This window comes from Megalobrama amblycephala, linkage group LG10 (genome assembly GCF_018812025.1).
Source record: "Megalobrama amblycephala isolate DHTTF-2021 linkage group LG10, ASM1881202v1, whole genome shotgun sequence".
Classification (NCBI taxonomy): Eukaryota; Metazoa; Chordata; class Actinopteri; order Cypriniformes; family Xenocyprididae; genus Megalobrama; species Megalobrama amblycephala.
The window spans coordinates 9,735,359-9,760,042 of NC_063053.1; the positions used below are offsets into that span (position 1 = coordinate 9,735,359).

At 36.9% G+C, this 24,684-nt stretch overlaps 1 protein-coding gene across 4 annotated transcripts; it reads left to right on the plus strand.

Moving 5' to 3' along the window:
- The first annotated feature begins 412 nt into the window (after positions 1-412).
- On the plus strand, positions 413-22,971 carry ide (insulin-degrading enzyme). 4 transcript variants are annotated; one of them, XM_048204467.1, is made up of 26 exons: positions 462-604; positions 714-854; positions 1,971-2,155; positions 3,636-3,843; positions 5,393-5,562; positions 6,246-6,368; positions 6,743-6,855; positions 7,542-7,704; positions 7,885-7,977; positions 8,053-8,144; positions 9,028-9,108; positions 9,357-9,460; positions 11,107-11,209; positions 12,058-12,180; positions 12,337-12,419; positions 12,912-13,056; positions 15,006-15,116; positions 16,000-16,120; positions 16,203-16,294; positions 16,784-16,895; positions 17,440-17,607; positions 17,797-18,069; positions 18,167-18,228; positions 21,852-21,924; positions 22,014-22,081; positions 22,315-22,971. In XM_048204467.1, exons 2-26 carry the CDS (start codon positions 820-822, stop codon positions 22,408-22,410), a joined length of 2,997 nt encoding a protein of 998 aa, XP_048060424.1. In that variant the 5' UTR covers positions 462-604; positions 714-819; the 3' UTR covers positions 22,411-22,971. The 4 variants fall into 4 exon arrangements, with proteins under 4 accessions (XP_048060426.1, XP_048060424.1, XP_048060425.1 ...); XM_048204468.1 differs by lacking the exon at positions 12,912-13,056 and adding an exon at positions 13,431-13,575; XM_048204469.1 differs by lacking the exon at positions 714-854 and having other exon boundaries at positions 413-563.
- Positions 22,972-24,684: the final 1,713 nt, after the last annotated feature.

Below are 24,684 nucleotides of genomic sequence, written 5' to 3' on the forward strand. Positions count from 1 at the left end.
ATGATTGTTAAAGCAGCTACAAATTGTGAATTTTCTCGAAACTTTTCAGCTTTAATTTGAAATATTGAAGAACAGCGGTTATAGCAACGTATTTTCATATAGTAAAACACGCAATTTTTGCACAAATTTATAATCAGCTCTGAATTATTTACCTCATTTCTGATTTTTAAAAAGTGCAACTCCACTCCCCGAGCACTTTTTATTTATTTATTTTTAGTTGTTTTTTTTTTCTTGTTCTGTTTTATTTTTGTATGCATAATTGTATAATGTTCACTATTTAAATTTCAACGAAGGTACATACATTTTTTTTATGCATATTTATACATTTTTTAAACCAAAACCTTGATGTTTACATCCATGTTATTTCAATTACCATTTATTAATTATAAAATAATTCAAAACAGTAGGGAGAGAAAGCGACAGCTGGACGGTTAAATCATGTGTCTCTTTAAATACTCAACGTGCGCTCCACTAAACCTGGATGTGGGTGTGGTCTGTTTCATAACGTCAATTGTAGGCAAGGCGTGACTAAGCAATTCCAACAACTTCAGGAAAACAAAAGGGTATTTTAAACATATATATTTGATACGAATACTTGTTTCGGGTACGTATATATTTCACGTCTTTTGTAATATCTCATATTAAATGTAAATTAATGAAAGGTGCGTAAAAGCTGCGTTGCATGCTCTGAGATTGATTGGTTACGTCTACAGAAATCATGGCGTCCTGACGTCTTAAACAGAGTTTTGATATCCAGCACTGAAGTATGCAGAAATGTGTTAGCCGGTGGGCCCTTACAGCGAGTTATCTTCAGATTTTATGATATTATCCACAGTTTTCATTCGAAGTGTTAGGTAAGTGTCAAATATCTGCTTTGTTTTTTAGTTCGTTCAGCGAGCGGCCCTGTTCGCTGGCGTCGAGCTCGTGTGTTGCTCTCGCGCGCGATAGCATTTGCTCGTGACACAGTATTTCACAAACATTTTTTATTTTCATTCTGAAGGTGTTTGAATTTTAAGAATTTGTCATTGTTGTTTTATATAACTCCGCATTTAATCAATGTAAAAAAGTAATAATAATAAAAAGACACGAAAACGTTGGAAGCCGACTGGACTGTTTAAACTAGACTAAACTTAAGCTAAAACTAAACCGACAAATAGCGAAATCACTAAAATTATACTTTAACTACACTAAACTCAAGCTCAACCAAAGCCCCCAACTTGCGCTACTCTTAAACTAAACAGATTAAATGTACACTTCAACTAAAGCATTAAAGTTTCACTTAAACTGACTAAATTTGCTCTTAAACTGAACCGCTATTCTAGTGGACTGAATTTACGTTTCAAATAAACTAGTGGACTAAATTGACACTTACCGGTTTCACAGATAAAACTTAATCTTAGTCACAGATTAAAATGTTTGTTTGAGCTGTTTTAACCGAAAATAACTTGCACTGACATATCTTAAAATATGTTAGTGCCACTGTTTTGTCTCAAGATTCACACCAGTAATGTTGTTTTTCTAAGACATGTTTATAAAAGCTACTTAAATGTCCTAATTGAACCAAGGTCTAATCCTGGCTTAATCTAAGCCCTGTCTATGAAACCAGGCCTTTAAAGTACAAACTGTTAAGATAGACAGTTTCTCGGAAAACTAAACTTACCAAACTAATCTAATCTTACTAAACTAAACTAAACTAGCAGTACACTTTAACTTAAGCTAAATCAATGGACTAAACCTCATGAAATGGTAAGGTTTAAACAAAAGAATTAAAATTGTACTGAAACTAAATGACTAAAAATGATGATTTAATTCACATTTTACCCTGAATGACTTGAATATGTCTGTCTGATTGTGTTTTTGTGGTGGGCTGTATTTGTGTTGTGGAGCTAAAATTTACTTGTCACGTGAAGTGTGTTTTGACTTTGTTTGATAATGCATGCCTGACTTCTTAACGTCTTATGTGTATCTAGGCGTGTCTCGACTCTATCCGTCAGAATGAGTGATCCGGCTGTCAAGAGGGTGGTGAGTGATATCATTCGTTCTCCAGAAGACAAACGGGAGTATCGAGGACTTGAGTTTACAAATGGGCTGAAAGCCATTCTCATCAGTGACCCTACAACTGACAAATCATCAGCGGCACTGGATGTCCACATAGGTAAATTGGTATTTCCTTATTCTTTGCTCCATTTTGCACACATCTGATTGATAAATCACTCCACTTGCTTTCTGCTCCCTTCTATTTTAACGCAGACCATTTATTATTAACCTCAAGGACATCTTGGCCTCAAGTCTTCATTATTGGGCATCAATAACTACGTTTTAACAGAATTGATTGAGTTGTCTCTATCTGTCTTTCTGTAGCTTTCCCCTCCACTAAAAGCAATTTTTAATAATCCAGACCTTGGTGGCTGCCCTTGTCCTGGTTTTATGTCTCAGTTGTGGAGAGACACTCAGAAACCCCACAGGAGTTTTGAATAATTTTGTTTCTGAACAGGCCACTCTGTAAAAGTCATTGAAGCTTTTCTTGTGTCAAGTTAAGTCTTTTCTGCCCTATATTTAAGAAAAAACATTTGATTTGAATTACAGCTGGAGTTCTGCCCAGAGTGTCAACACAGACATATGGGTGGGGTTAACTTAGGTTGTAACAATCATATCACTTTATAACGCATGAGTATGTAAAGAACCATTCTTTGCATGTAATGGTGTTGAAATGTGTAGGTAAAGATGTAGGTCAGATAAAAAGATGTGTCATTGCTTATCTGCAATACTCACTCATTACACTGTAAAAGAGCCTTTGTTAATATGGCCAAAATCACAACTGAATGCATTGAGGTCATGAGTTTTTTCTTTTCTGAGGCTTTGTTCTTGCTGCACACCATTCCGATTAGTTTTCAGATCCGAAAAGTAGACTAAATGATCCAATCATTTGCACAATGGCAGGGTTGTTAGTGGCCCTCATTCATTAAAAATCAAGCAGAATGAATTTAAGTCATTCATAAATCAGTTCTTGTGTAAATTGTTGCATTTATTTCAGTGTAAAAGATGTTTTATGAGTGATTTGCACATTCATTCTGCTTTTTCATGCATTTGTTTCTTGAAAGTGTTCAACGGTCTGATTTGAGTCCACATGAATCTGGAGTAAATGATTCATAAAATGATTCTAGCATACGTTGTCCTATTCAGTGTAACAATTGAAATGGAAAAAAAAAGTGGTTTACTAACAATGTGTTCATGTATATGTGATGCTTTTTCTGTTTTGTTATATTTTATTTTAATTTATTTATTTTTGCTGTTCAGACTAGAAACAACCCAATAGATTTGAAACGGATTCGTGCTGCCTGTCTGAATGATGGCTAAATACTTGGAAACATGCCTGACAGTATATTATGATGCAGTCAGTTGTCTGTGCTTTTTAATACTGTAGCTTACCTTCATGCAGACCTTTGTGTACATATAAGGATTTTAGTAAGCATGAGGTTCTTGAATATGCCTGAACCTGTTGTCATCCACTGAAGAAGTCAGGTCGATTTACAAGTTTGTCAACGCTCAAGATTGTCTCTTTTTGTGTCAAGAGTGCAAACATTGTTTTCTTGCTTTTTCTGATATCCTGCTTTTCTTTTCTAATTGCCCTGCAGGTTCTTTGTCAGATCCTGAGAACATTTCAGGGCTGGCCCACTTCTGTGAGCACATGCTGTTTCTGGGCACTGAGAAGTACCCCAAAGAGAACGAGTACAGCCAGTTTTTGAGCGAGCATGCCGGCAGCTCCAACGCCTTCACCAGTGGAGAGCACACAAATTACTATTTTGACGTATCCCATGAGCATCTACAAGGGGCGTTGGACAGGTAAATGAATCCAAAAAAAGAGCAATTGGTGAATTATTAAAGAGTCATCTGCAATGCTGGTCTGTTTTAGATGCTGAAGAGCGATGTGTGCGCTGTTTGAACTTGTGAAAGGGTGAACAGGGTTCAGACCTTCAGGTGTCATGGTGTCTCTCGGTGTGGAGTTACATGTCCAGGAGGAATCGGGTTGCTGGGATATAGAGAGAAGAGTTTCTCCCGGAGCCCATCTGCTCCTGTGACCCAGAGCACCACCTGCTCATTGAAACATTTAAATGATTCCTGATTAATCTCCAAAAACTGGGTCATGACTCCGAATTTTATTAAAAAAAATGTCACAATAATTTCAAATCCAATCAGACCGGACATTTTGGAAAGCACTGGTGAAGTGTTTAACAAGTAGGAATGTGTAAGATACATTTTGAGGGTGTACAAAGAGCCAAATTCATTTGAATTCAATCAGGCATGCACTGAAAGCACACCCGGATCCGGCTTTCTGAAATTCTCATTGGTCGACAGATGTGTTTTAAGTTTTTTTTTTTTTTTTTTTTTTTTTTTTCAGCAGTAGTTGTTTGCATGATGGAATGTCATTTTTGCCAGCTGTTGCATGTTTTTTGCAATGCACAATCCTTGAAGTCAGGGGATTCACATAGTGCTTTGACGGATCTTAAACTTTAGTTTGTTAGGCACACTTAAACTTTTTTTTTTCATTTTTAATATGTCAGGCTCACCAGAATATAGTGTGATTATGGTAACTCTTAAAGGCTATGATACTTTACTTTGCGTTATTTTTATTGATTTGAAATCTATACTTTGCCTGTGCCATAATTTAGGTGTTTTTCTTCTTTACATATTTGACCAAAAGAAAAAAAAAATGTAGATACACATGTAACTTGCAGCAGTGCTAGGCCCTGTCGCAAATTGAACCCTAAGCCCTCACAATCTTCTTCCGAGTCAACGCTTTTGTGACGTGATGCTGCTTTGACAGCGCTGTGGAGCTTGCAGGCTCAGCGAAATTGTGCTTTGAGGGTGCATATTGGCCCTTGCGGGGGCGCTCGCGGGCACCCTTCTGAAACGTAAAATACAAATGGGACACCCTACAGCAGGTGTTCCCAAACACATTCCTGGAGCCTCCCCAGCACTGCACATTTTGCATGTCTCCTTTGTCTGACACACCCATTTCAGGTCTTGGAGTCTCGACTAATGAGCTGATGATCTGAATCAGGTGTGTTTGATCAAGGAGACATGGAAAACATGCAGTGTTAGGGAGGCTCCAGGAATGTGTTTGTCAACCCCTGCCCTACAGTATTGTAAGTCCACAAGACTGCAAGTGCGCACAAAGTGTGCCATTTGGGACAAAGCTCTAGTGTCAGAGTCACTGAGTATGTTTATTTGCATGGCAGTTGCCATTCATGTCAATTTGCATGCTTTTAAGATCAGATTTTATTTATTCAAATGATTTTTAACAGGGTTCTGCAGCTGTAAGCTGACATTGACTGTATAAGCAAACTTCATCAAGTACTGCATTAAATGGCATTTGACTTTGTCATCCCAGGTTTGCCCAGTTCTTCCTCTGCCCTCTGTTTGATGAGAGCTGTAAGGACCGAGAGGTGAATGCAGTGGATTCAGAACATGAGAAGAACCTCATGAATGATGCATGGCGGCTGTTTCAGTTGGAGAAAGCCACCGGGAACCCCAAACACCCTTTTAGCAAGTTTGGCACTGGTATGGAAATGCTGCACATCTGATTTGATTGCATCTCTTTCATGTAGATATTGTCCTTACAGACCTAATATCATTTGAAACATCCCTTTTTCCCCATAGAGTACTGTAAAAGCTATACTTCATTCTCAGTGAAGGACAGCAGAAAGCTAGAGGATAATGTCTGATCAATTTAGCGTAATCTACTCTGAGAAGATTTATCTGTGCCCAGAATAGCCAGATGGTGGCGGCCTTGAGTTAAATAAGGCTTGCTTGCTCTTTAAAAAAAAGTGGTTTGTTCTGTTAACCAGCACCATTCAGAGAAAAGCAGATGTGAATTAATTTGATGAAATTAAAGAGTTAGTTCACCCAAAATTGAAAATTGTCATTAATTACTCTCCCTCATGTTGTTCCAAACTTGTAAGACTTGTCTTCAGAACACAAATGGAGATCTTTTTGATGAAATCTGAGAGCTTTCTATCCCTCCATAGACAGCTACTCAACAGACACTTTGACAATTCAAAAAGTTCATAAAGAGATCGTAAAATGAATCCATATGAATTGAGCTGTTTAGTCCAAAATTTTCTCAGGAGAAACCATCTTGATCTTTATTTGTTGAACAAACTGTCAAATGGATATTGCCATTCTTATCCATGTAGGTTCTTTTCCACTAATTTGTGTTTTTGTGATTTGTCTCTTTTGTTTAGGCAATAAGTTAACCCTTGAGACGAGGCCGTCTCAACAGGGCATTGATATCCGTGAGGAGCTGCTTAAGTTTCACTCCACCTACTACTCCTCAAATCTGATGGGATTGTGTGTGCTGGGCAGAGGTCAGTCACCAGCCACACTAAATCATTTTCTTACATTTTGAACTCACTAGTGGATAAAGAAAATTTTCCTATTTCAATCTGCCAGCTGTTCATACACTCTTTTCAATAATAAAAAAAAAAAATCTGAATCCTCAGAGTTTTGTACTTAAATGTACAGTTAATGCAACGATCAGTGAGCTCCTTGCAATGCACAGCAGATTTCTCAGTTTGGTCTCAGTCTGACGCTGAATCTTTCATGAGATCTGACTTGTTCTTTGTCATTCTGTTGAATGATTCATAGTTTGTTTTTGCACAGACGAGTACGTATTCTGAAGGGTGCGAAGATGAAGTGCTTTCATTTTGAGTTTAACCTTGTGTCTGACACATTTTGACAGAGACGCTAGATGATTTGACATCTATGGTGGTGAAGCTTTTCGGAGAGGTAGAGAACAAGAATGTCCCTGTCCCAGAATTCCCAACGCACCCTTTCCAGGAGGAACACCTGAGGGTGAGATTGTGCACTCTACACCCTAAAACTGCAAATGGAAATGTTGTACTGTAATATTATACAGTACTGTTCAAAAATGTGGGACTGATATTTAACGTATTTAAAAAGACATTTCTTATGCTTGTATTTATCAGAAATACAGTAAATCGGTAATGCTGTGAAATATTAACATTTAAAATAACTGTTATTTAGGAATAATTTTAAAGTATATTTGTGATGCTGAGCTGAATTTTTAGCATCATTACTCCAGTCTTCAGCATCACATGATCCTTAAATCATTCTAATTTGCTGCTCAAGAAATATTTCTTATCAATGTTGAAAAGGGTTGTGCTTAATATTTTTGTGGAAACTATGATACATCTTGTTCAAGATTCTTTTATGTATAGAAAGTTTAGAAGAACTGAATTTATTTAAAATGTCATACTGCCTCTTTTGATCAATTTATTGCGTCCTTGCTGAATAAAAGTATTCATTTAAAATAAAAAAAATCATACTGACCCCAAACGTTTGAACGTTAGTGTAAAGCAATGACTTAATTTTGTGAATGAATAATTTTGAATTAATCCTATCGGTATTAAACTCATGTTTGTAGCACATAATTTCCTTTTTTCCTTTTAAGGAGTGTTCGCTGCTACTGTTTTCTTAGCGTCTGACTCAATCTTCATTTCTTCTCTCTTCCCCCACAGCAATTTTATAAAGTTGTGCCTATCAAGGACATTAGAAACTTATACGTGACCTTCCCCATCCCAGACCTTCAGAAGTACTACAAATCAAATCCCGGTCATTATCTGGGCCATCTGATCGGACATGAGGGTCCAGGGAGTCTTTTGTCTGAGCTCAAGGCTAAAGGTGAGAGAGTTTGTCAGGAAAGATAGATTTTGCTTTAAGTGCCCAAATGATAAAACAGACGACAAAATCTTAAGTAACTTGTGACTTAAGAATCAAACATAGCATTTGACCTGTAAAACACTGGCTTGGATCCATATATTTTAGTTCTCAGTTGTTTGTTGTGTCTCTCTCTCTCCTCAGGATGGGTGAACACGCTAGTCGGAGGCCAGAAAGAAGGAGCCAGAGGATTCATGTTCTTTATAATTAATTTGGATTTGACAGAAGAGGGGCTGTGTAAGGACATGGCATGTTTTTGTCTATTTGTGCTGGTCTGTATGATTTTGATTGAGCTGTATATTCTGTCTCTAGTGCATGTCGAGGATATCATCTTCCACATGTTCCAGTACATTCAGAAGCTGCGGACGGAGGGCCCTCAAGAGTGGGTCTTTCAGGAGTGCAAGGTATGAACATTCTTGTTAAATTAGGGCCCTATGATTTCCATGATGTGGAAAACGCTGGAATTGTGGAATTCAGTCATGAAAATCAAATTTGGTGTGTAATGTGGAATGTCACTGAATTTGGTCAAATTTGAATGAATAAATCAAAAGTATGGCTGCACATTTCATCATTTCATTTAATAAAACTATTGTCAAAAACACAAACTCAGTGCAACCTTTGAAAATAAAGGTTTGGTTTAATTTGATGAGATTATGACAGAAATATATTACTATTGTACAATGTAATGTACTTCTCAAAACTATAACAAAAAGAATACAGTTTATTAAAACATTCTCTTAGGAAATCTCACAATTATTTGTCAACATTTTTTTTTTTTTTTATATAAATGTTTGAGTTTTCATTATAATACAAATATAACATGACATCTTTGTCAATGTTTTAATTAAAATTGTAAACCTCTCTTGTGCAGCACTGTTTGCCATAAAATAAAATAAATTACATTTTAAATGTAATTTAAATTGTTTTATGCATTTATTTTATTACCAAATTTTTCTTTTATAAAAATGTAATAACATCATAAAATGCAGAATCCACAAACATTGTTAAAATGATTAATTACTATTATAAAGTTTTATTAATTCTATTGATGAGACATCCTTTCTGATTATTTGAGTATAATTAAACCATTAATAAAAGAATCCAGACAAAATAAAATGGAAAAAAGTCAATCTGATTTCATTAAAATTCATTATTAATTCATGTCATTCCAAAACTCTGACAAACACCAGGTGAATTTTCATACACTGCTACTGCTGATGACAATGGAACCATGAAACTTGGTGTTTAGGACATCACAGATTTGTCTCTACATTTTGTTTTTTGCAGGATTTGAACACTGTGGCTTTCAGATTTAAGGATAAGGAGCGTCCTCGTGGATACACGTCTAAAGTGGCTGGACTACTGCATGTAGGTGTCTCTCATATGAAAGACTTTAAAAGGTCGTCACCATGGTTACAGGTGTTTGTGTCATCAGGGTGCTGCTTTGTATTTTATCAAGAGATCATAGCCAGTGTTTCAAGTATTTTATGTTTGGTATGACATACTAGTGTATTCTGTCCATTTCAAAAATGGTGTGTGGAACAGTACACATCAATACACAAATTTAATCACCCTATTTTTGTGTATGATGCTGAAATCGCCTTTCTGTGTGTCAGTACTATCCGCTGGAGGAAATTTTAGCTGCAGAATACTTACTGGAGGAGTTCAGGCCAGACCTCATTGAGATGGTGCTTGATAAACTGAGGCCGGAGAATGTCAGGTGAGCACACATACAAGGGCTTCTTTCTGTTTTATAACATGTATACACACTTTTATATGATAACCTGTAAAAGAAAGCACTTTGTATTTTTTTTTTTTTCTACATATTGGTGGATATATTAATATTGCTCTGAGGATTTGAGGTTTGTTCAAATCACTAATCCTAAATCTTAAACTGAAACAATGTCATGGCACCTGTGGATGGACCTAAAAGATGTTTATTGTTCCCTCAGGATGAGATTAGTGTAACACAGATGTCCAGCCATTGGCCACTCTCTTCAAAGACCCACTGAAGAAGCTTCATATTTGAACCTGTGCAAAGCAAATATCAGTTTCTTAAATGCATTGCTGCTCAGGGCCAAACTGGGCTGAGATTGCTTAGTCTTTTTATCTGTTTTTGAAGTGGTGTTTTGAAGCTGAATCTTCTTGCTGTGTTTGTAAGAATCCCGCTTCAGATCCTTATAAATGTGACGAAGGTTTTCAAATTCAATTTCCTTTCAAGATTTAAAAGAGCATTGTCTCTCCGTTTGAACTTCATCTCAACCCTACCGTTGCTACTCTTGTTGTTTTTGGGATGGAAGAACTTGTAGGGTTCCTGTATTTCATTTTTGTCTTGGCTTTTCCAAACTTTTCAGATCAAGACAAAGACTTTGATTTCATATATCTGGTGATTTGTGACTTGTCATAATTCTTTTTGTATGATTGACTACATTGCTGACCTTTCTGAAAGTACTGCAACACTAGAAGACCATAGTCTCACACAGCCAGACTTTTGGCTATCGGTGTAAAATCTGATCTAGCTTTTTCTGGCCAAGAACTGCCAACTTAGACAAGTAGAAACCATTTGAGCCATATTTAAAGTGACCAACCACAGTTATTGTGTCATTTAGCTGTGGGTTTATCAGAAATCAAAATTACCTTTTCACTTTGATATTTACTTCAAAAAGTAATACATTTAAATCAAAATGAGCTCAGATTTCCGTGTATCCTGTTTACTTTTTAAGTGAATGTTCAAGTGCTTGTGACTGTTAAACTCTGCCAAATCCAGCAACTAGTTCTTCCTCAGAAGTGCGCATTGCAGCAACCCAGTACTTTGTAAACACCACTTTTATTTCCTGGAGGGCCGATAAAATCTGTGCTGGAAAAGGTGTAGCACCAATCAAATTAAAGCTTGCCAGATTGAGAAAGCACTTGCTGTTTTTGTGTGCACTAAGCATCAGACGGTGTGAGAATGGTCTGAGACTGCTGTATCCTGCTGTGTGATTTAGACTGGAAAGGAGTGTTCAGGTTTTTAGATGGAACCTATTCTTAGCTCTCTTATGCAATTGATTGATGCAGGAGAGTCCAGAATAGCATGTCATTGTTCCAAAAGTTCTCTATCGATCAGGACAGTCTAAATTATCTAGAAATGGTGCATTGATCTAGAGCCCTGCACAACAGATTGAGAAGCTCCGGGAAACACGAACCTTTGATTGATGTAATGACCATAATTCCCCAATCTATTTATAGAGCCAGAGATCTGATAAAAGCAAAATTGCACTGCCCATTTTCCCTGAGGGAGTCATGAGAAATTGCTGGTGTCATGCCGTGTCTGGTGCAGTGATCTTACAATTCTTCTTGCTCCATTTTTCTTTTTTTTTCTTTTAGGGTCGCTGTTGTCTCCAAATCATTTGAAGGACAGACGGACCGAACTGAGGAGTGGTATGGCACGCAGTATAAACAGGAAGCCATTACTGATGAGGCTATTAAGGTGAGACACATTTGATTTCATTAAATATTCTGATTTAAAGGTTGCCATAGTATATGTGCCATAGTACTTTTCTGTTGAATGTACATACACAAACTTTATTTTTGGTTTCGTTCGGAACTAGTGGTAAATGGTATGGATGGGTAACTAAAATAGTTGTATGCAGGGCTTGACATTAACTTTTTTGCTCACAGTCACTGTGGCTAGTGGTTTTCCAAAGTTTCTAGCCACTCAGCATTTTCACTGGCCACAATTTTGATAGATACCATGGAGAAAAACTGCAATATAGATATTTTTATTGTCTCATAATTTGGCAGCCGGTATATTAGGCTGCTGTCACTTTAAGACCTGACACACAGATCTATTATACTGTTACAAGTGTGCTTCTCTGTTTACGTTCACTTAAAACATCACTGACTGTGTTTACGTGAATGCTCGCCGAGACCTCCATTTTGACTTTATTTTGTTTGTATTTGACTGTTTAAGTGCAATAGTGAGTAAAATTGTGCAATATGTGGAATCCCACACCAAAATTCAAGCACAGGCCAACAGTATTCATCTGGAGCATATAAAACGAGTAAGGGGAGGTGTGTGTGTGTGTGTGTGTTAACTTGCTGTTGGAGAGATGAGTGAGAAAGCACAGCTGGTATCATGTATCTATTCTGTGGAAAATGAGTATTGGAAGCTTTTCAGATATTTCAGTATCTATATATAAAACTATGGGTGATCCATGTACTTTGAGCATTATATACTTGATCAAAGGAGATTGGCCTTGTGCTAAATCTCTTAACCTCTACTCTGACCACCCTAATTTGAAGAAAATAAAATAATTTTCCTTTTTATTTTTCCAGAAATGGCAAAATGCAGACCTCAATGGAAAATTCAAACTGCCAATGAAGAATGAATTCATCCCAACAAACTTTGAGATTTACCCTCTAGAGAAGGATTCCCCATCTGCACCCACTTTGTTAAAGGTATGTTTTGCTGAAACTCATTTTGTAAAGTTTTTACTTGGAGCAACTTTTAAAAAAAAAAAAAAAAAAAAAAAAGTCTCTCAAACTTGCAAACACTGGACCATCTGGCTTTTCTTTGTTCCTAAATATGAATTTATTTATTTATTTATTTTTTAGGACAACGCAATGAGCAAAGTTTGGTTCAAACAGGATGACAAGTTTTTCCTGCCCAAGGCTTGTTTAAACTTTGAGTTTTTCAGGTAGGTTTAGAATAAATTAAAAACTATGCAATGGTGTTTATTTCCTTTTTTTTTTTTTTTTATACATTTTTTGCATAACTGTAATAGCTAGTAGGAGGGTACTAAATGTGTCAGGAAGAAATCTTTAAGAATGGTTTTAATTGTTTTTTTTTAATATATGCAATATATAATTAGATAATAAAAATACATATTAGTTTTGCTTTCTAGGTGAAATATGATCAGGACATGTTTTGACCAGTGTCATGAGATTCACCCAAAAGTACTTATTGACTTGTTAATGTTAAAAATGTTCAGTGCACTGCAGGTTTTACTGATATTAGTAACATTAGAGCAATGTCAGCCTGTTTTGCTTTAGACTTTTTAAACTAATTTATACAAGTTATTGAAATACATTTATTCCTGTTAAATTCTGTTTTACTCTAAAAGGTTCTCCATTACCCTCTTTATTGAAGTTACAAGTACCAGGGTTTATCACTTACGTTCTTTCCACAGCCCGTTTGCGTACGTGGACCCGTTGCATTGTAACATGGCGTATTTGTACCTTGAGCTGCTCAAGGACTCCCTGAACGAGTATGCATATGCAGCCGAGCTAGCCGGCCTGAACTATGACCTTCAAAATACCGTCTATGGGATGTATGTAAGTATGCTAATATCCCCTCGCTAATATGCTCTTCCTGTGAGGGTAACAGTCCAACTTCACGCACAAACAAATGACTACCAGTGGTTTCTGTCTTTGTAATAGTAACCCCAAATGTAGCTTTGTTTGTGGCCTTTACACGGCAAAAAAAACTCTTCTGATTGTTTCCGTGTTGTTGTTTTTTTTTTTTTTTTTTTCTGCGTATATATTAGTAGCAGTAGACTAGCTTTAGATTAGTGCCGGAGCTGAGGCTGCATATTCATACTCTGTCTGTGGTCCCTCTCAATCCGTTTCTTTTTGTTTTGTCATGACCCTTTCATACAAATATCCCTCCATTTGTTTCCCCCCCCCTTTTCTTTCTTCCATCCTGTTAGTCGCTACCTATATGCAGACCCGCTGCACTGCAACATGACTTACCTGTTTCTCAGGTTGTTGAAGGATGATTTGAGAGAGTATACATATGCAGCCCGCCTGGCAGGGTTGGTCTATGGCATAGCCTCGGGAATGAATGCCATCCTTGTAAGTATGGTGATAAGCCTTTCGAGAGACGGACGGTGTATCGGGTGAAGGGTGGAGCTTGCGGCTTTTGAGTGTGCCAGTCGCTTGTCTGTTCTTCTGCTTTCTGCAGATGGGGATGGGATGTTTTGCCTTCAAAAGATCTGTCTGCTTGGGTAGTTGGAAACTGTTAAGGGTTGTTGTATTTTGTGCTGGGTTTAGGTGTTTGTGAAGGTATATACCCAAAAGAACAAAACAAAGATAGGCAATAAACAGAGACTGTAAAATCATGTCAAGCTGCAAAAATAAAATGACCTCCCAAAAGCACCTTATAAGTAGTCCATATGACCATTATTTCAATTCTCTTGTATACATTTGATAAATTTGTGTAAGGAGCAGACTAAAGAGTGAGTTATTTGCAAAATATCTTCCCTTCTTTTGTAGCTCTGAATTTCTTTTGCACATTGGATGACTGCTTTAAAATTAAACCGATAAATTTAGACCTTTTTGTTTGTGTCAGTCAAATACTACTTTAACTGCAAAAACAAACAATAATTGTTGTGGTTGTTTTGTTAGTAGGTACTAACTAGCTATTACTAGGTTACATTGGATTAAGCGAGGTTCAGAATTCTTGGTTCATTATGTTGAAATATTTGAGAGATGTGAATTATAAATCAGGTAAATTATATTTACGAACAAACCCCTTAACCTTAAAGACTATAGATAGAAATAAAACTAAAGTTTGGTGCATGTAAATGCTACTTAAGTGGAGATTTCTGGCTCTGTGTATGAGAATTATTTATTTATTTATTTATTTTTTTGAGAAACTGCTTTTAAAGATGTATATTGTATTTTAAGCTTAAAGATGCACATAGAAAAGGTGTAGTAAAAAAAAAGAAAAAACTTAACTTAACCTCCAAAATACTTAAATACATTTTTCTTTCCACTTGTCTGAAAGAAGACATGTTATTGTAGGAAAATAGCCCAAAATCACAAAATTGACTAGTGCATAAAACAGTGGTTTTGCTTGTAATGTCTTGCCTTAATGGGTAACTTGACTGTTTCAGCTGCTTGAACTGTAGCTTTCCCATCACTGGATAGGATCAACTGAGATGGATTTTAATAACAGGTGTAAACGGTTGACTGAAGTTTGGATGACGTGGCAAAGCTGGGCTGTTTGTAACCTCATTTGCTGTGTGATTCACTTACTCCTTATTGTTTGCACACACATTCATCACAGTCCGAATGCACTGCATTGGTTGTCTGAAGATGTAACCCTTAAATTAAAACGTTGTTTTTAGTCTGTTCTGCAGTAGCTCATAAATCTGTGCTGAGCTGTGTGTATGTCTCTTGGTGTCTTCCATTTTGTCATTTCACAATTGTAAAGATGAAAGTCAGTTCTTGAACTTTTTATCATTCTCATGAATATTCATGGCTGTGTCTTTGTGTGTCAGCTGTCAGTCAAGGGTTATAATGACAAACAACACATCCTACTGAAGAAGATCATCGAGAAAATGGCCACGTTTGAGATCGATGAGAAGCGCTTTGATATCATTAAGGAAGCGGTGAGACACACATACACAAACACACTCCTTAAAATACTAATAAGAACAACAGATAACACAAAATGCACACCCAAAGGAATCCCTGCAGGTTTCTGTAGTAGTTTACTTGTAATTTATTTTGGCTAATTTTCAGGTCCTCTTAATAAGGGCTGCCCCTGACTAAAGTTTTTCTAGTCAACTAGTAGTCTTTCATTTAAGCCATTAGTCGACTAGCCACACGTTTGTTAAATTCAATTACTTAAATATATACTGGGAGGGGTGGCATCAGAAAATGGTTTGAGTTTCAGAGCTGAGAAAGAAGTATATATGTAACATTGCAAAAATTGTTCTACATTACAGAGGAATACTTAACCATAATAATGAGCTTTTAAAATCCAAATTAAGTACTCAAGCACACACATAAAGCTTCCCACAGGCTGCAAAGATGACACAGTACTGATTTAGCTTAAATACTTTCCACAAACTCTACTTGCATGTTTACTTGCAGCTACTACTTACATGTTTAAGCCATGTTTAAATGATGATCCATGTTTGAGGTTGATGAATGAACTTTTGGATTTCCTGTCTGATATAATTACCGGATGTAACACCGATCTGTCACTGCTTGACTTTGCCAGTTCCTGTGGAGTTTTTTGTTGTTGTTTTTCTGCGACTAACCGACTCTTCTCATCAATTAACATTTAGTCGACTGTTAGGGGGCAGCCCTACTCTTAACACATTTCACCATGTTTATACCAAGAATTTCCCCAGAAGAAAATGCAGAAATATCTGTGGATTCATATAAATACAGATCCAAACACCAAGAGAAAATGTGCTTAGTCTGTAACCGTGTGATCTGAAAGAAGCTTGTGTGAGACTTGTCTTCTTTTTTTTTTTTTTTTAGTACATGAGGTCACTGAATAACTTCCGCGCTGAGCAGCCCCACCAGCATGCCATGTATTACCTTCGGCTGCTCATGACTGAGGTGGCCTGGACCAAAGACGAACTCAGAGACTCTCTGGATGGTGTGGCTTTCTTTCATTGCTCTGTGAATATGAGCGCATTGGTCTCCTGCATGTGTGTTCATGCTGTAAATTTGTTTTTAAGATGTGACGTTACCTCGTCTGAAGGCGTTCATACCTCAGCTGTTGTCACGGTTACACATTGAAGCCCTGCTGCATGGCAACATTACCAAACAGGTTTGATGTAAAATAATTTCTTCTAGATGACGGGTAGAGAAAAGGCAGGTGGGGAAAGAACTATTCCTGTAAAAATAAATGAAATGTACCATTCGCTACCTGTGATTTGGAACATGTTTGTATCTCAGTCAATCTTGTATTTTAAAACACTTAAAAGTGTTTTAAGAATAAGAAGCACTACCTTTCAAAATTTTGATGTCGGTAAGATTTTTAAGAGTGTTTTTAAAAGAAGTCTCTTATGCTCCTCAAGGCTTTATTTATTTGATCAAAAATCCAAAGTAATATTATGAAATATTATTACAATTTAAAACAACTGTTTATATTTGAATATATTTTAAAATATAATTTATTCCTGTGATGGTAAAGCTGAATTTTCAGCATCATTACTTCAGTCTATTTGTTTTTGATATGAAATAGATATATAATGTGACTGAAATCCCAATATATTTGTATATGTGATTTGTTTGCCTGTCCATCTGTTGTCTCCAGTCTGCTCTGGGCATGATGCAAATGTTGGAGGACACTCTCATTGAGCATGCTCACACTAAACCCCTGCTACCGAGTCAGCTAATTCGCTACAGGGAAGTGCAGGTACCTGATGGTAAGTGCCTAACACCCCAGACTTAAATGCAACATCTCAGCTCGTCTCAGCTGGTCTCACACACACACAAACTTACTTTCAGCTTAAAATAACATTTTAGTTTTAATATTTTAAATATTTTATATTTTAAACATTTTATATCAATATACAGTTTCTTATAGACTATTATTATTATTATTATTATTATTATTATTATTATTATTATTATTATTATTATTATTATTATTAATAATAATAATATTAATAAAGGTCCTTTCTTTCATTCAGTGTTATCTGATTAATATATATATATATATATAATTATATAATTATATAATATAATATATAATATATATATAATTATTTTTTTATTTATTTATTTATTTTTTTTTACTTTATTTAAAATGAAATTCATCTTCATAGGAAGACACAACAAAGACAATACGACTCTGATGTTAAACCTGAATCTGTGGTGTGTAATTTGAGGTCTATGATATTTGTGTGTGTGTTTTGTGTGTGTTTGTCATGGTTCTTGTGTTTAAGTCCAGTTCTCTGTGGTTATCAGGTGGTTGGTATGTTTACCAGCAGAGGAACGAGGTTCATAATAACTGTGGAATCGAGATTTACTATCAGACGGACATGCAGAACACCCATGAGAACATGCTGCTGGAGCTCTTCTGTCAAATCATCTCTGAGCCATGCTTCAACACGCTACGCACCAAAGAACAGCTGGGTAACACAAACAGTCATGGGAAATGTCCTCAGTTGTATGTGGAAACTTTATCTGTTGATGTGGTGATAGGATGAGCACCTCTGTAAATAAAACTCCATTCTGTTCAGTTTAGGGACACAAACCTGTTCCTGTCGTCCTATTGATCACACTGATCTTAAGAACATCATTTATTTCCGTCTGTGTGTCCAGGTTACATTGTGTTCAGTGGACCTCGCAGGGCCAATGGGGTGCAGGGTTTGCGTTTCATCATTCAGTCTGAAAAAGCTCCTCACTACCTGGAGTCTCGTGTGGAGGCCTTCCTCAAGACCATGGAGAAGAGCGTGGAGGAGATGGGAGAGGAAGCGTTTCAGAAACACATCCAGGCACTGGCCATTCGCCGTCTCGACAAACCCAAGAAGCTGGCAGCCGAGTGTGCCAAGTACTGGGGAGAGATCATCTCCCAACAGTATAACTTCGACAGGGGTGAGAGTCGTTATTCAGCTGTTGAAATGAACTCATACTCTGCGTCAATATCTTTAATATTTAATATCTTTTTCCTTGATTTTCTTGTCTAATTTAGATAATATTGAAGTGGCTTACCTGAAGACACTGGCTAAGGAACACATTATGCAGTTTTACAGGGTTAGTACTGATTTGAACACATTGTCTCTCTCTAAACAGATGCTATTTCTTGCATCATAATCATAATTAGATAGGCATTTCTTGAATATAATTCAAGTGATTGTGTAGACAGCAAAATAATAATGTTAAAGCTTTAGAATTTAGACTTTAGACTGAATCTTGATGCAAATTTTCATTTACAAAGAACACTTTACAATTGCCATGACATTCAGTACACTTTCAGTATAATTATTAAAATTTCCAAGGATCAACATTCTCCCCTAAAATGCTCGCCCCGATCTGCCTGACGGAGGAGCTACAATGGTGAAAAGTGTGAAATCGCTCATAACTCCTTAACCGTCAGGCGTAGGCTCAAGTGTTTTATATCGTTTGAATCCTCAAGACGGACAAAATGCACATCTCAAATTAGCTCGTATTTCTGGGCATTTTGGATTTTTTGGGAAAACCTACCTTTGCGAACTAGTCCTAGTTTTTGACCCAATTGGAAAAAAATTATAAAAATTATCAATAAAGTAGTTAATTTTGATTCACAACCCTAAGGGCCACCAAATGTTTGAGGTGGGTGGATCCATTTGTACTAAAACAGCTATAACTTGTGAACGAAATGAGAGATTTTCACCAAACTCAGCATTTCTATGCAAGAACTCATTCTGATCGCATGAAAAAGGACTTGGCGACTGTCTACTTGGTGGCGCTATAATAGAAAAAAAACATGAAAATGGCTATAACTACTTCACCGTTAGTCTGATTGACTTGATAATTGGCATGCAGTGTCTTTTGTCCATCATGATTTGTCTATGAGGACATATCTCAAAAAACATGGCCGCTATCGGCCAATGAAGCTTGAGCAGCTATCAGACAAGGTTAACGGAGGCCGATCGGAACGACACTTGCTGGGCCTGTTTGACTCATGGCCCTAGAGGCCTGTGAGAAATTCAAAAGAAATCGGCCACCGGGGGGTGCCTTCGCATTTTTCACGTGTGTAAAGGATCGTGTATCGCTTGACTTTTCACACATGCCCACAACGTTTGTACCACATGGTAGAACTCCTCATTCTGAGCAACTTTGCCTCTAGGGCCACCTCAGTCTCCAGATTCAATGGACAATTTCAAAAACCAACTTTGGTGAACTAGTCCTAGGGTTTTGGCTCAACCTTGATAACTGTTAAAGGGTTACTTCAGGATTTAGCATTAAGCTTTGTATTAGTAAATTACCACTAGTATTTTCGAATTACCGTGCTTTCCCCCTTCATATCAGCCCGAGATGAGAGATTTATGCATTTTTATTCTGTAAAAAAGCCTCCGATGACGCAAAAATCGTCATTTTGCGTCATCGGAGGCTTTTTTGGCCAGAGGCTTAAAACTACAGCCAGTAATAGCAGGTAGTTCCGCATTTTTTCACCACGCCCATACATATGCGCGTTTGAGGTTACTCACGGACATAGATCAAAGATTTTATCAAAAGTGGGTGTCAATTATATTTTTAAGCTTACAGTCATTCACTTTATTTTGTCTGCACTACATCAGTGGTTCATCTCGCAAATGTATCGGTCTCTGCAGTCATCTCAACCAATACAGCAACAGGCTTTTGTGGTAACGTTAGCATAAATAGATAAATAAACTCAGTTTTACAGAACAGAGGCTTTACTTTGATAACGGTCAACTTATATGCAACTTATATGTAATTGTCTATCTAACGTTACTTTGCTAAGTTTGCAGTTTTACTGCTACCTACAACACTACATATAGGCTACTGTGTTATCAGTCTAGTATCAGCGAGTCTTACCTCTAGGCGAATACGCTTAGTACCAGATGCCCAGGCTGTTCGTCCTCTGGGAAAGTGAATATCGATGGTATCGCCGTGTCCTTCAGAATGGTTCTCTTCATTGCAAAGATATTTGGTTCGTAGTCCTCGTGCTTGAAATGGAGACTACATATTCTGCGGTTTTTTAGGTTTTCTATAACGGTGTCATCTCCAAACTTCGGGTGTTTGATGGCCCGCAGCCACTGTTTACATCGCTCCAAATCTTTAAATTAATTGGAAAATGATGGAAACTTACTTGTCCTTTCCTGGTTTTGGGTGTACATCCAGGTACAAAGCAATTTAGCACCATTTCGCTGTAAATGTATGAACTAACTCACAATTTATTTGTTTGAATTTTCCTGAATACCGCCTGTAACCGATAGGCGTGGTTTGTGCGTGGCCTCGCAAGGGCAGCAAAACAAGTGCATTCTGGGAGTTGTTGTCTTTCATCCACATTAGTCAAAAATACATTTTCTGCCTTTTCTCAGTCTAGAAAGCTCCAAATTCAAAAATAATTTCACATTTCTACTACATAAATGACCAATTTTAAATACACATTCATCTTTCCAGGGGTGAAGTACCCCTTTAAAAGCTTTAAAAGCTATATATTTCCTATGGTAAATTGCCTGTATTTACTGTAAATGGTCTTTTCCATCTATGATTGAGATGGTTAAAGGTGCCTTAGATTCAAAAATTGAATTTACCTCAGCATAGTTAAATAACAAGAGTTCAGTACATGGAAAAGACATGCATTGAGTCTCAAACTCCATTGTTTCCTCCTCCTCATATAAATCTCATTTGTTTAAACGACTTCTGAAGAACAGGCGAATCTCAACATAACACCGACTGTTACTTAACAGTCAGGGTGAACGCCCCAATATTTGCATAATGCCAGCCCATGTTCCCAACATTATAAAAGGCATTATACAAGGGCAGCCAGTTAACGTCTGGATCTGTGCACAACCAAATCATCAGACTAGGTAAGCAAGCAAGAACAATAGTGAAAAATGGCAGATGGAGCAATAATAACTGACATGATCCATGATAACATGATATTTTTAGTGATATTTGTAAACTGTCTTTCTAAATGTTTCGTTAGCATGTTGCTAATGTACTGTTAAATGTGGTTAAAGTTACCATCGTTTCTTACTGTATTCACGGAGACAAGAGCCGTCGCTATTTTCATTTTTAAACACTTGCAGTCTGTATAATTCATAAACACAACTTCATTCTTTATAAATCTCTCCAACAGTGTAGCATTAGCCGTTAGCCACGGAGGACAGCCTCAAATTCACTCAGAATAAAACGTTAACATCCAAATAAATACTTTAGTCACATAATTCGAAGCATGCATACAGCATGCATGACAAACATCTTGTAAAGATCCATTTGAGGGTTATATTAGCTGTGTGAACTTTGTAAATGTGCTGTAATATAGTCGACAGCTCGTGTGGCAGGGAGCACGCAAATTAAAGGGGCGGCGCTGCCTAAATCAGTGCATTGTTAATGATGCCCCAAAATAGGCAGTTAAAAAAATTAATTTAAAAAAATCTATGGGGTATTTTGAGCTGAAACTTCAGACACATTCAGGAGACACCTTAGACTTATATTACATCTTGTGAAAAAGCATTCTTGGGCACCTTTTAAAGGCTTGCTAATTAAAACATAATACCTTTTTACACATTTGCTTAAAGCCCTTAAACCGCTTGAACCCCAATAATTGCTGCTCGCAGCTATAATTTTGTTTTTTGTTTTATTTTTGAATTGTGTATGAATAAAGAGTTTTAGGTTATTAATTACATAATGTCTATTCTCTCTAGGACTTGTTGGCCATCGATGCCCCCAGAAGACACAAGGTGTCCGTGCATGTGCTCTCTAGAGAGATGGACTCCTGTGAGTACTGACACAATGAAGTTGAGACATTGTGAGTGGACTGACTGATGCAGCAGGGTAGATTTATTTATCTCTATTATTTCCTGCAGGTCCACTGGTTGGAGAGTTTCCTGCTCAAAATGATGTCAATCTGGCTCCTGCCCCCTCACTTCCTCAGGTACTGCATGGATGTATATGTACAGTATACTGTAGTGGTGGTCCAATAAGGGTTTATGCAATATGTGCTTTTGCCAATGTGGATTAATCCAAAATCAGATGATTGCAGCAAATCAGCATATTATAATGATATCTGAAGGATTATGTGACACTGAAGACTGGAGTAATGATGCTGATAGTTTCTTGGGAAATGTAAAAATATAGTTCACTCATTGTTTTGCTTTGTGTTTTCAGCCATCATTGGTTCAGGATATGACCGAATTCAAAAGGAGTCTGCCGCTGTTCCCTCTCACCAAACCTCACATCAACTTCATGGCTGCCAAACTGTGACCAGCATCATGGGATTTAGATGCCCAATTATGGAGCCAGTAACGCCGTTGTCCGTTTGTGTGAGTGTGTTTGTGTGCGTGTGAGCAGGCAGGGCCACAACGGTGGTGCTTGCAACATTTTTAGTTGTGTTCTGCTCATATATACAAAGAAAAGATACAATGTTTGTTTCATGTTGCTTCTGTCAGGAAATTTGTATCCTATATAATATAGGAATCACTCGCTGGCCACGACGACACTTTTTCAGTGTTTGGTTTCATTTGAAAATCCTGTTCATTTCATTTGCACCACTGTTTAGCAAAACCATGCATTTGGAGAGGCTGTTGTGAAATATATATCAAGATGTCTCTCCTTAGAAGAAATACTGGCCTTAAGATGATTTTAAACAGTGATCAGGTTTTCTGGCACCTTTTTTAATGTTTAATTTAAATTTGCTTTGAGTTGTTTTTAGATTCTGTGCATGTTGGCAGAGTTTTATCTTTAAGGATAGTGTTGTAAATGCAAGGTGGTTAACTTGATTTTATTTGCGATTTGAAGAAATATAATAAACAATTTTTAATATCATGTTCATTTGTTTATTTTAGTTACTTTGTCTTTAAAAGATTGATTTATTTGACTAACTCGGTGTCATTTATAGAAACACAAATTCCACTCATGAAACATGAATTTGTATAATTTGTCAACTTCACACAGGAATGTTTTAATTTTTGATTTGAATTTTTCCAAAAATTACATTTAATGTAACAATTTATGCACCACTGTTTTGTGAACGATTTCATATGAATATGTTCATCTTGTGTTTCATGAATGATGCAGATTGTCTTTTTTGAGATGCTAAGTTCCAACTCGCCAATATCCACGTGAAACATGATGACGTTTTTACTTTCCAGGGAGTCATTTTGAGAAACTGACTCTGAAATCCCCTTGAACTGGGTTTGTTTTTTCTCTGATGTCTTGACTTGTGATTATGCACTCAGTCTTCACAAGCAATAATGTGACTTACAGGACCTGTGACTAGTGTCTTAAACTCTATTAGGCATTTTGCTTGATTTGGGGAAACATATTAGATAAGAACTAGACTTGGTCTCAGAAAACTCTCCTGTGACTTGTCTGAAGGCTGTAATTCACCTGCCCTGATGCAGGAACATCATGTTAGTATGTATTCCTCGTGTGTCCTCATCTCAGGTGTGTGTTAGCCAAGTCTTCACTATCACTTGTGTTTCTACTGCAGAGATTAATTCTGGACTTACTCAGGCGTATCAAATCGACTGTAATGCTGCATTTTTTTTTTTTTTTAGAAACACAACGACCATCCGACCACCTCCATCGAAATAATGAACACTGTTTAAAAAAAAAACTGATATCAGCCTCATAGATGAGTCTGGTTGTACCACTAAGATGGATTTACTCAGGCATCTCACTGCATTGGTTTTGGTGGTTTGTGTGTTTTTGAATTTAAAAGAATAGTTCGAGTAATGCAAATTCAGTCATTCTATTTGTTCTCATGGCACTCCAAACCTGTATGACATTTTTCTTTCATGGAAAAAGAAGTAAATTAGGATCAGATTGTAAAGCTCTTAAAGGAACCATAAAAGTAGTCTATGCAACTTTTTTCAACTCATTTTTAAGGCTCATTCAGACTCAGTCCAAATCCAATTTTTGTGCATACCTGTTTGGAATCCGATCATATTTAGCAAGTGTGAATCATATGAAATGTGATTTTTACAAATCCGTTTTCAGCTGCATTCATATGTGGTTTGAAATCCTATTCAAATCTTATTTCTGGAAATCCATTTCAGTCTGACTGCTCTATATGGATTTTGCTTGTTTTGTCACTTTCTCACGGCACATTAAACGCTAAGCAAACATGCTGAAAGTTGCTGCAGAAACAAGGTTGTGTTGTTGCAGAATATTGCAATAGAGACGTGTTTTGAGACCGGTGTTGTGCCAAATTTCGACCCCCGCCAAATTACCTACCTACTCCTAAACCTACCAATACTAGGGGGGTAATAATCTGGCAGGGGGTCGAAATTCAGCACAACACCAGCGCAGATGACATTACAAAGCTGCTCATACCAGCCTCCTGTCTTTCTGCCACTGCCTGAGAAGACTTAGTCCAGTGCGGTGGCTACATATTGTCATATTGTAAATAAGAAGACATCTGTATTGCGAACCTTTCCACGTTACTGTTGTGGTTTTTTGCATATGCCTACCAATGCAACTGTCATTCTAAACCTGTTTGACTGACTGACTTCTGTGGAACACACAAGATTTTGA